Here is a 12,207-nt window from a genome sequence, read left to right as displayed (position 1 = left end):
GTGGTTCTGAACGTTCTAGCAGAGAACGCTTCATAACATTTGGAAGAGGTTTTTCTATAGGTCAACCTGTTTAGGTTTAGAACCACTTACAAGAAGTGGGGTCTACTTGGACGCTACAGGAGAATCAAGACCTGTGTGGTTACCTCGGTACGACGGGGAAAGGGAACCTGTGTGGTCACCCTCGAATCTGTGTATTTATCGAACTCAAGCACTAGCGGTTACCTGTGTGGTAATCCAGAAGAGAAGCCCTCAACTGAGGCACACGTAGAAGATGTGCTAAAGCCCTTCCCAGGGAAGGCAATTCAGAATCAAGAAGATTCAAGGAACTAGCAGTAGTCTGTGTGACTATCCAGAAGAACTTTGTGTGGAGACGTGGACTGGTGCAGTCGACAAACAATTGGTTAAGGGCCACCAAGAAAAGGCAAGATGTCATATCGCGAAAACAAAGGATACGAATCGGACTCCGGAGATGAGCCGGTAGGCTATCAAGGAGACAAAGGACACATGACGCCGTTGTCATGGAACGATGCAACCAATGAAGAATTGGATTGGTTCGAAGATGCCAGGAATACGCGAGCCATTGCATTGCGAAGACGACAAAGGGTGGGGAACCTTACAACCCCAGAAGAGCAGCAGGAGCTTCGAGAGCTCGAACATGACATTGAAGAAATTCGATGGGTAATCAATAATAGGAAGGACATTACAAAAGATTTCGAGGAGGAATTCCTAATGCATACAGACCTTCCTAGAGGAGAAGCAATACAAGTCGATCCAAGGCCAGAGGATGCTGAAGGATCAAACAAGGATAAAGCACGGGAGGAATGGAATTCTCTTAGCATCAATCCAAGTCTACTAGGGAGTGGTGATTCCAGTGTCACGCCAACATCGAAGAAACCCTACGATGGGTTAGAATTATGGAAAGAAGTTAGAACGACACCTTTAACCAGGACAGCCTCGGAAGGAGGAAGGCCAGTAACACTATTGGGAGTACCAATCAGGCCGCAGTCGGCCATGGTGCAAACAAGTAGTTTGAGAACTACTGGTCAAAATCCCATCAAAGCACAGTATGATCCTTCAAGTGGACCACCAGTGCATCCAGGACCGATGTGTCTGGAATTCCAGTGGCAGGAATATCTCCTGGAAATGAATCTATATGCGATGTACAATTCTGCACTACCAAAATTGGACAAGGAGGAATTACAGCTAGGAGAAATCCGACCATTCGCAGGAGATAAGCAAACGTTTACGTTATTCCTCCAGGCTAGAGAACGACATCTCCAGGCAAACATCCACATATATGACGATGACTACAGTCAGATAACGTTCATCCTATCCCACTTCGAACCTGGTTCAGCAGCAGCAAAATGGGTCAAATCATGGGAAGCAGTGATGATCGCATCTACAGGAAGAGCGGATGATTTAGGACTTTATCGCGACTTTCGGATGACACTCCAAGAAAAGTATGGAGGAGTTGCAACCAAGAATCAAGCATGGCAAACGTTACTCGACAATCAGTGTAGGCAGAAGAAAGGAAAGGTCGACGATTACATTGGGAATCTCAACATCCTATTTCACTATGCTGAAATCGACGACGACTATACCAAGTTCATTCATTTCAAGCGAGGCTTGGAATCGAAGTTGGCAGAAAAAGTCTTCCTTACTCCGAATCCTCCAACCATGTATGAGGATGCTTGCGACACTGCAAGACAAGTCAATGACCTTCAAAACGTCCATAAGGGAAAAAGCAATATCTTTGATTTCATCATACACGCGATTCAGGGGGGATTCAATGGATGAAGGAGATTCGATGGATATAGATGATCTCAATGCAATGGACATCGACAGGGCACAACGAATACAACAAGTACGGAGCTGTCCAGTCAAGGAACGCCTGTGCTACCGATGCAGGCAGTCAGGGCACGAGATGGATCAATGCCCTGCAAAGAAGCCAAATGTCGATAGAACCCTGTGAAACGCGCAACCCATACAAGTTATCAAATCAACAAAGAAGCAGAGGGCTTCTTCAATTAAGAAGAAAGATGCACACGCATCTACCGGATCAAACGAACCCTTAAAAGATCTGCCGATCATGAAGAAGATGCGGAAGCAGATTGAGCAGCTGGTAACTAAGTTGGTCAATGCGAAACTTGTCAAGCTTCTTCTCGGAACCAGTAGTCGAGACCACCATGTCGATCGAAAGAAGAAGGAAGCTGAAGAAGATGATGACGAACCTATGGATATCGATCGAATGTCTGAAAATATTCTTGGCATGAATACCATTCAGATCGGTGCCATACGTATGCATTCATCACATAATGACCAGACGGCCTTCCCCACATCAATATGGAAGGAAGTACTTATGGCATCGCTCGATCTCAGTCAAAAAGAATGGCATGGTATCAAGGCCATTGTCTAAAGAAAATTTGACAAGAGACAGCAAGGAGATGACGATGAAAGTACTTCGTCATCTACATCTTCCTCTTCAGCAGATAACATGCCCAGCTGGAATATGGAGACATGTCCTAACCAGAAAGGCAAACAGAAGAAGACAAAGCAACGGCAGTCGACTAAGTCAGGCCAGCAGTCTTCACCTTCCATTAACCAATGGATCAATCAGCCATTCAAAGGGACTCGCGAAGACTCTCACCATTCACAACCAGGTCAAGGACAGTTCTCTGGTTGATGCTGAAACTGTAATTGTATCGGACATCGCGAATTTGAATGTCCAAAGCCATCACGGAGGAATGTTACTTCTGAAAACAGTAATCAATCAAGGTCACGACCGTTGCAAAAGCATGAACGATGGAATGCAGGACGAATCCCTGATTCGTTATCACCCAAGCATCCCAAGGCAGCTATGCACAAAACTCCAGTATCGATTCTTCGAATCCAAGCACTGGCAGCAATGCAAAGCAAGGAACTTCTCCAAGTCCCTTAAGCCCTCAAGTGCATCGCAGTGGACGTACCGTCGACTTGTTTAACAGTGATTCTAAATCATCAAGTGCCAATCAGACTTCTTGGGCTGATCAATTCGAAAGGAGATACCAGTCTCTGGGCAGCCCTGCACCGGAACAATCAAGCATCGGCACGAATGATGAATCCTCCGAATCGCATGACAGCTCCATGCATACTGTGTCAAGAATCCTTCCTTCCAGGAAGTGGAAGCACAGACAGAGGAGAAAGGATCTTGTGGTTTAATCACCAAGAGTCTTGGCAGTTGGAGAGGGAAGCTCGTGTTACGAAACGTACCGTCACTCATGGTCACGTGATCCCCATGAACAAGCGCCTAGAAGAGACGCCCAATTATGGTCAGGTGATATCAGTCACTATGTGACCGAGGATAGCTTCTAGGGTTCTCAAGTTCTAACCCCAGGATCTGCGATCCAGGACTTTGGTTCTCATTTCATATTTCAGGTATTTCACCTATGCTTTCTTAGCTCACGAATTACCTGGCTCGCAGCAGCTAAGCTCCGGTGTGTTTCACCTATCTTTATCACTGAGGCAGTGTAGAGGACCCCTCGTACTAGTACCCCAGACTATAGGTCTGCGACTATATAAAGGGGTGGAGCAGCAGCTGGAAGACTAACCTCTTCCACCTGTGACTCTGAATGTTCTCAGTTCTAGAACCCTCATGCAATCGTACTCGCTCTCAAGAGGTAGTAAGCTCATATGCTTGCTAGAGTCAGAACAGCAAACCTAGTAACCTGCAGGTGAACATGCAGTAGCTGTAGCAGCCAAGGCCTAGCAAGGGTAGAGTGAGGACCTCACTGCTACATCGTCTACTAGGCTTGACCACACTATAAACCCTGCTAATAGTCTGCCTGACTATTGGAGACATTAGGTATATTTGGTATCTAAGTCTCTGTCCACATTGTGGACTAGTACGTGTGAGAAAGCACATGTGGTTCTGAATGTTCTAGCAGGGAACACTTCATAACAGTTTTTGAGGGTAAATGTAGTAACATTGATATGCTCTGTTGCCACCTCCCTATGGTTCATGGTCAGGCAGTACCGATTACTTCGTTGTGGAGTGAGGTGAGTATCAACTGCTCTGCTCTGTCTCCAATGACATGATGGTACAGGGAGATGACCCTTTTCTTGAAGGGTGTGAGGCTCACAGGTTTCTTGCTACCGGACTCTGAGATGTGGTTGTTATGGACAGTTGGTGTGTGAGTGGTGGACGAGGGCATTATCCATAGTGTGTGGTTGAAAGGTACGATGCAGATGGCTTTGTTCAGCTGGCTGGCCTTTGAACTGGGGCTAGGGCAGAATGCTGGCTTCGCGCACGTGTGTGTTACCATTTCGAGGAATGAATGTCTTGCATTATGTCAGTCGCGTGCTTCAAATTGATCACAAATGGGGTTTGTGTGCCAATCACTTGATCGCAAATGCTGCTTGAGCACTAACAGATTGTTCGCAGATCTGCTGGGTGTGATCATTCAGACTGGGTGTCTGTCTTGGTGCTAGCAGTTTTTTATTTGGGGTTGTTGGTGCTTTGTTCACAAATTGACTCCAGCACTTGTTTGCTGATCACAAATATGTATTGGACACCGAATCTGGACTGTGAGAAACAAATTCCTAGAATGGACCTCGCTTGTCTGCTATCATTGAGCTCAGCCGAACCTCGTTCGATCCGTTCAATCGCTTTGTTCCCTATAATGTGTGACTGCTAAAGTTCTCCTGGCTCCGATAGACCAAGTTAACTGATGATCTGTGCATAAGAGACCGTACCGAGCCTAGATGATCACCTATATCCCTGGGCTTGTAGTGCGAGTCGTTCATAGTGCTGACTTCATTAATGAATTTATCGAGTTCGATAGAACACAATTAATAGTGAAGCAATAGATAGGTATCAAATATGAGATGTGTAGAGTGGAGTAGTAGAACTGTGGAGGTATGGAGAAGTTCCCTGCTGCGACCTCCCTCCCATCTTGAGTTATTGATTTTTTTTATCGTCAATTGTGACCAGGTTTATATACTAAGATGGACAGCTCATTGCTGAACTGTTCATTGCTATGAGATGTATCCATGCTCTGCTTCCAGAGACTAGAAGCATATCTGAAACATGTCTGAAATCTGAAATGTTTAAGAGAAAAGTAGCTTGTTAACGCCATAACTAATACCCTGCTATCACTACGCTCGTTCGAGCAGTCTGTCCTTGATCATCGGTACCGCCTTCACTCCTCAGTTCTTCTAGAAGGTGCACTGGGCTGTGACTGCCTTCCTGACCATGCCTCACTTGGTCGAGACTGTCTTTGCCAGCTCTGACTGCCTCGTGTAGTACACATGTCTCGGAGGCGGTTGGTATGATAAAGGGTCAGTCGGCCATCCAGGCTTTGCCTGCTGCTTGCCTAGTGCTTCATGCTCATCATGCCCTCCCCACTTTGATCTTGACTGTCCTCGGGCAATCATAACCACATTGGCTGCCCTCTCCTTCTGTCTTGGCTTAACCTCCTCGTCACCACGCTGATTGTTTCAATGGACATGCCAGAATTCCCCCTTAGTGAGTACCCTACTCGAAACATTCTGTTCCTTCTGCACCTGTTTGAGGGGCTCTTGGACACCATTCTCTGCCTTGAGGGTGAGGAGCCACTCTGGTGTTACTATCTTATCTTCACTGATGACTTCATTCATGACGGTGCTCTGGTGAAGAATGGGGTGCATTTTTCACCAAGCTGAAAAATCGGTCGATACGTGCCAGATGTTACCAGACTAGATGCTGAACCTGATCTGGCTGCCCCAGGTCATGTTAGCTTGCACTATAGGCACCCATGGCCGCTTCGTCACTACTGCGGTGCAAATGATCCTTGACCGATACACCTTGTTTGCCAAGCCTGACTGGCTACTGTGATTGTCTTTTATGAACATCGATCAGATCATCCTACTAAAGCGCTTGTCTCTTGCGAGTGAGGCTGTACGGTCTCCAGTGGCAGCCAAGTCAGCTTTCGATGATCTATATATCAAAGCTTTAAAGCAAACTATAGATGGTAATACCACTTGGCAGATGGCTAGCAATAGATGGCTGGTGATTGACCCTGCCAATTCGTCCATTCATGACCTGCACTGCCTGACGACTCCTGTCAAAGTGGAGGGTATCCACTTCTTTTTTACCCAGCTGGATATTAAATGTGGTGAACTCTACCCTCCATTGGGGTTTAGTACGGTGATGGCTTCCTTTGGCTTAATGTTTCCAGGGTTCTTTGTCTGAACGAAGCTGTCGACTAGTACTCTCCTCTACAGCTCTTTCCCTGCATGGCTTGCACCTGAGTGCTTTGCCCCACAGCCAAATTTCATGACTATACACAGGCAATTGAAGCATCATGCCATGCACTCTCCTGAACCCTCTCTGGTGATTCTGAAAGTGAGGATGGCAGCATCGCACCTCTACCCCCCCCTGGATGGATGATTCTAATCTGGTAGCACCGGATGCATTGCCTGATGATGTTGATCTGTCCATTTCTCGTGTGGTTTCTGTGCCTGCATCTATGGATACCAAGCGTTATGCCAGGCTCCTTCTGGCCTATCTAACCGTGAATTGACCAAAGATTCCTGCCTACGACCGGTTGGCCTTGATCTGGTTCAACTGAAAGGGATGCACTTCTGGCCCAGTACGTTCATTAATGCTGTCCTCGTTATTGTGCAACTGGTGACCATTTGTCCCTAGTGTCTTCTGTGCAAGGGGAATTCATTTCCCTGCTTGTTCCTCACTCACCACAAGTGCTGCTTGTTCTGCTCTGTGCATGGTCATGTGTGCTCTGGTCTGGTACAGACCTTAAATTGCCCTGGTTCGTCAGACGCTCTGCTCAGTGACCAATCACTTCATTCTAACACCCTTGCCTCCCTCAGCCAACCCCTCTACCGAGGCAGTCCTCAGTGTGCTCCAGGATGTCAGCCCGACTTCACTTGACTCCTCCTTCATGGAGAGGTTCACGAGTTCGGCTTTTAACCGGAAAATTAATGAACTTGAACTTGCAATAAAGGCCCTCTATTATATTGCCCAATGTCTTCCTTCTGGGTTTGACATGACCACGGTGATTCAGAAGGCCATCAAGAAGCATGGCCCAGAAATTCTGGCCTTGTCTCATTCGAACCTGTTGCTTGACCCGGCCCCTGAGCAGCTCACTCCCTAACCTCGCTCTACCCATCCAGCCCCTGCAACGGGTTTCACTGTTCAGTATGTAAAAGTTGGGTTGAGTAGCTAGTGCGACGAATCCGAGGGAGATGACAGGGAAGACTTCGAATTGTTTCCTACCTCCTAGACCATGTCATTCTCTTCTTGTTCTATTAGTCATCTGCCTGTACTAGCACACTGCTATCTAGCCCATTTCTCTTGTAGCATTCAGTCAATGCTTTATTTGTCAGCCTTGATCCCAGGCTTCTGCAGGCCTGGGCAGCATGAGTCTGACTCATCCTGGTGATCGGTCCTGAGTGAACTTGCTTCTGCCCAACTCTGACCCCACTCCTGCCTTTTAGTTACTTGCTCGCCTCGTTAGTTGCCCTTCACCCCTCTTGCTGCTGTCGAGTTCATTATGCCTCCCTCTCATTCATCATCTCCTGTGCCTGACACCCTCATGCCCCCAGTGGTCGCTGAGCCTGCGGCCTCTGCTGCAGATGCTCCACCCATTACTGAGCATTTTCTTCCAGAGCTCAGCCCTCAACTCCCTTTGTTGCCAGTTATGGTGGTCCCTCCACCACCCCCTGTCATCAAGGAGTCCATTCCATTGGTGACCTTCACATCGCCTGGTCAAGAGCTCTCTGTCGAGGGGCACGAGTCCCTGTGCACCAGCTTCCTGAGTTGCCTGCAGTCACCAGGTATGACACCATTACTCACACTTGAGTTGCTTCACAAGATCCACTGCCTGCTCGTACATCCCTTGGGCTATTTTCCAGGCTCTGCTGGCTAACCGCTTTGTTGAGTACAGAAAAAAACCTTCGAGTTGTGCAAACCTGACTCGGATATCGATTCTTGTATGGCCAGCTACATCCACGTCCTTCGGCCTGTCCTCAATCCCTTCACCACTGTCAATTGGTTGCCTTGGGGCATCCTGTTCCTTAGCCCTTTGCATGTGCAAAAACTTCTCCTGGAGTGCTCGAAGGTAAGTGTCTCTTTCTTCATCACTCCTTTCTCCTGTTAACCCTGCTTGTAGGCTCAATGTTATAAGCTCACTTCTGGCATGGACATCATATGCTGGACCAATAACATTCCCAAGAATGGGGCGCTGCCAGTTACTTGGGACACCCTTGACTTCTTTTCCTCAGATTGTGTTATTGTTCCTCCTGAGGCTCCAGTTGGCGTGCTGACTAGCCCTTCAACCACCCGTGCTGTGAAGGCTGAGCCTGCCCTTCTTCCTGAAGTTCCTGAAGCTCAACCTGAGGTTTTTGTCATTCTGGATGGGCCCCGCCCAAAGGCCAAAAGCAGGCTTCATGTTCGTTCACCGACACCACTGCCTCCCTTGCCTTCCCCATCCGCTTCTTCTCCTGATCATGATCTTTCATCGGAGTCCGAGGCTGCATTGGTCTTAGCTATGCTCAAGGCTCACAGTCTCCCATCTTGCACTGCCAAATCCACTGCCATCAAGTGCATTTAAGTTGAATCAAGTGAGGGGGAGTCCGAGCCTGATGCTCCCAGTGGCATTGAGATGGTGGAGGCTGAGCCCGTCATTGCTGCTGTCGCTGCAGCTTCTTCAGCTAAGGATCCTTCCATGAACCTGCCCTTCTTGATCCAAAACCCAGTGTACCTGCCTATGTACTTCCTGGCCTGGCGTGCACCCATGCACGCTGTCCAGGTACGTCATTCACACTTGGTCAGTCTGGGGCTTGCTAACCCATAGGCTCGCTGTTGACCTATGTCCACAGTGCTACCACTGCTTCAAGCAGAGCATACCAAACTCCTGTTTCTTGATAGAGAACAAGCCCCAGTGACTCAAATGCCAGTGCATTGGTCAGCCGTGCCACTTCTGGAAACTTGAGTCCTTGCCCATTGTCGCCGACATTGAACAGTGGGTTGCCCTTCCCAATGTCTACAAGGCCCATGGTTGGCCTGTGCTGAATACTCCGGTTTCTGAGCAGCACGAGAGCTATTCTTGCATGGCCGAGTTCAATGACCTGTTTAAGACAATGAACATTGAGTTCTGCACGTTGAAGACTCGCCGAGGAGCCTCAGTGATGGATGACAAGCTCTATGATTGGCTGATGCATCACAGCCCCATTCTTTGTATGCATCTCCTGCTCCATCATTCCTGCCTACTAATTGCTCGTGGTCCTACAGTCTCAGCCAGGGACCTTGTCACTGGTCAGCCCAACCCCGAGATTGCCAGGACCATCTCCGAAATGATCGTTCGCTGCATGCCACTCGATAAGCTTCTTCCTCAGGTTTGTAAGGCCGCATGAGTGTCGCGAAATGCGGATGCTGCTTCCTCCTCCCACAAGTCAATGCATGCCTCAACCAAGTCTTATTTGGTTGTTACACCATCAGCCCCTACTCCTGGACCTTCAATCATCTCTGCAGCTGCTGCTGCACCACTGCCCCTTCCTACTGATGCGGAGTCTCTGGCCACCTTCATCAAGGCATTTCGGGAGCAGGATCATGAGGAATGCTGGGCTCACAAGGAGGCTCACAAGGCTCGCAAAGAGTGGAAGTTGCATTAGTGAAGCTCATTTTCTGACATTGGCTGTCGTCCTTTTCACACTCTGGGCCCAAAGTGGCCGTATATTAGTTGCTTGTATCGTAGTCCTCGTGTCACAATATAAAGTGCTGTGTGCTTGAATATTCACATGTCAACCTTCTTAGGTGCAGTTTCTCATATAGAGTGAAAAAGAAAGGTTGCTCCCCTGGCCCTGATCCTATGTACAAGTTCGCAGCTTGACTTGGTCCGGTCTGCCTCCTATCCATCCTCTTCATCATCAGCTCGTTCATTCCCACTTTGTTCATTGTCACTTTCTCCCTGATCTTCTTCTTCCTCCTCATCCCCTGGCTCTTCCACCTTCTTCATCTCTTCTAATCGTTTCTTTGTTATGTCCAATACTTCTTCTGGCATGACAATCTTCTTCCTTGCTAGGAATGGGATGACCCAAAATGCACCAACAGGCTGATCGAGCATGGTGCCATCTAATTTGGCCAGTACATAGGCTCCTCCCTTGTTATGCAGTAGAACTACATATGGCTTAATGTATCATGGTCGCATCTTCCAGTTTAATGCCTTCTCAATCTGCATGAACTGCATGAGGATGAGATCTCCATTCTTGAAGTTGAAATCTTTGACCTTAGTAGGATGGTCCTGCTCATACCTCCTGGCTGCCTCCCGATGTGCTTCATACACTGTGTTGTATATACGTTCAACTTGAGCATGTCGCTTCTGCAAGGCAATCACTCGATAGGATATTAGGTCAGTCAATGAAAGCATCGTTGACGGAGCTGGTGTCAGATATGTTGCTTCGACAATGTCTAACAGGAGGATTGGGTGTGTTCCTGTTACTGCAAAGTATGGTGAACACCCCATCCTTCTCTGCATTGTGATTTGTTTGGCCCAAAACACTGAGTATGCAGCCTGACTCCATCTTCATTCTTCACTGTCCACTGCCTTAAACAGGCTTTGTCAAACATCAAAATGCGGTTGCTCGACAATTCCATTTACTTTGGAATTATAGCTGCTGATATGAATGTGTCGGATATGATACTTTCGTTCGATGTATCTGAGTGCCTTGATGAATGGAGTGCCATTATCTGACACGATTTCCGAAAGCGCGCCCCAATGACATAGAACATCCTTGAAGAGCCAGTCACTAACCGCCTTTGCTGACTCCTGCTGAAGCATTCGAAACTCCGGATAGTGAGTTAGAGAGCATCGTCCTTGTATGATGTACTTGAACCCATTCGATGGTGGCATATGCATCGTATCGATGTAGATTTTCATGAAGATTGGTGCTGGTACTGCGACGACCGGTGGAATGATGATCTGACGAATCTGTCATTGCTGGCACAAGATGCAAGTACAAATATACCATGCTGCATCTGCTCCAATATCTGGCACCAGAACTGTTCTTGGACTAGGGCACATGTAGCAAAGACTCCTTTGTGTCCGCACTCATCATGACATCCTTTGAGCACTTCTAGATGCTTGTCTCCAGATACAACTAGTTTGTGGGCTCCCTGAGGGTCCTTGCATCAAAGCTTTTGGTTACGCATGAAGAACTGGGCTGCATACTGGAGAAGTCATTGATACTGTGCATCCGAAAGGTCCAGTGGCCGTTCAGAATTTTGCAACCACTGGTGTGCTTGCTCCAGCAGCCTGTTGTTTCATTTTGCCCACTCACTGCATGGTACATCAGCATAGGTTACTTTATCCTGAGCAGGTTGTTCCTCCTCAGCTGCTTCATCCAATACGAATGTTGCTTGTGCATGTGACAATGGCTTCGGTAATGTAGTCTGCATTCAGAATCGCAAAATGGGCTGGTCCCCCTCCTCCCCACTTTTAATGTGAGCTTCCCCATTCACTGACTGCGCTGTAAGTGGAGGTGATGCTGGATGTCACAGAATGTGATGCAAGAAGCCATTGACCTGATTGATCCAGTCATCGAAGTCCTCGTTGTCGTAGGTGTCGTCAAGCGTATCTTCAGGCTGTGGGGGTCTGCATGACAATCCATCTGGGCTGTGATTTACACCTGTCACATGACCGAGCTTGAAATGAAACATGAGGATTGCAACGATCCACTGATTGATACTGGCAGAGGGTGCAATGTCCAGATGCTTCAGCATTTCCTTGATATAATGAGCGTCCACTTCGACTATCAGGTTATGTACACCAATAAGGTAAACCTTCAATGCTCGTAGGGCACAAAATAAACCATAGAGTTCGAGCTTGGGCTGGCTGAAATGACCTTCTCATTCATTGAGCATGATCGAGCTGAAGCGGCTAAAGTACTAAACTCTTGGCTTGTCCGGCGTGCACTGGCAGAGTTGGTAGCTGACCACTATGTTTAAAGTGTCAACTGCAAGAACTACAGGTGCTTCGGAATCATAGTCGATCACTTGTAGTGCTGGTGACTCTAGCAGTGCTGCCTTTAGATTCTCCATCGCAGTGATCTGTGCTTCACCAAATTTGAACAGAATGTTCTTTCACGTGAGCTTGACCAAAGGATTCACTCACTTCATAAAGTTCTGTATGAAGATTTTAGCGACCCCGATGGTTCCTAAAAATGCTCAAACCT

At 47.7% G+C, this 12,207-nt stretch overlaps 1 protein-coding gene across 1 annotated transcript; it reads left to right on the top strand.

The window, feature by feature from the left end:
• Positions 1 to 7,529: 7,529 nt before the first annotated feature.
• On the top strand, positions 7,530 to 9,648 carry LAESUDRAFT_712932 (uncharacterized protein; the record flags this gene model as incomplete). The annotated part of the gene is made up of 7 exons (XM_040906925.1): positions 7,530 to 7,812; positions 7,918 to 8,096; positions 8,148 to 8,578; positions 8,600 to 8,786; positions 8,947 to 9,214; positions 9,269 to 9,372; positions 9,451 to 9,648. 7 exons carry the CDS (start codon positions 7,530 to 7,532, stop codon positions 9,646 to 9,648), a joined length of 1,650 nt encoding a protein of 549 aa, XP_040766166.1.
• Between the last annotated feature and the right edge of the window lie 2,559 nt (positions 9,649 to 12,207).

Source organism: Laetiporus sulphureus (genome assembly GCF_001632365.1).
Source record: "Laetiporus sulphureus 93-53 unplaced genomic scaffold LAESUscaffold_11, whole genome shotgun sequence".
NCBI classification, from domain to species: domain Eukaryota; kingdom Fungi; phylum Basidiomycota; class Agaricomycetes; order Polyporales; family Laetiporaceae; genus Laetiporus; species Laetiporus sulphureus.
This window is presented reverse-complemented; position numbering and strand designations above follow the sequence as displayed.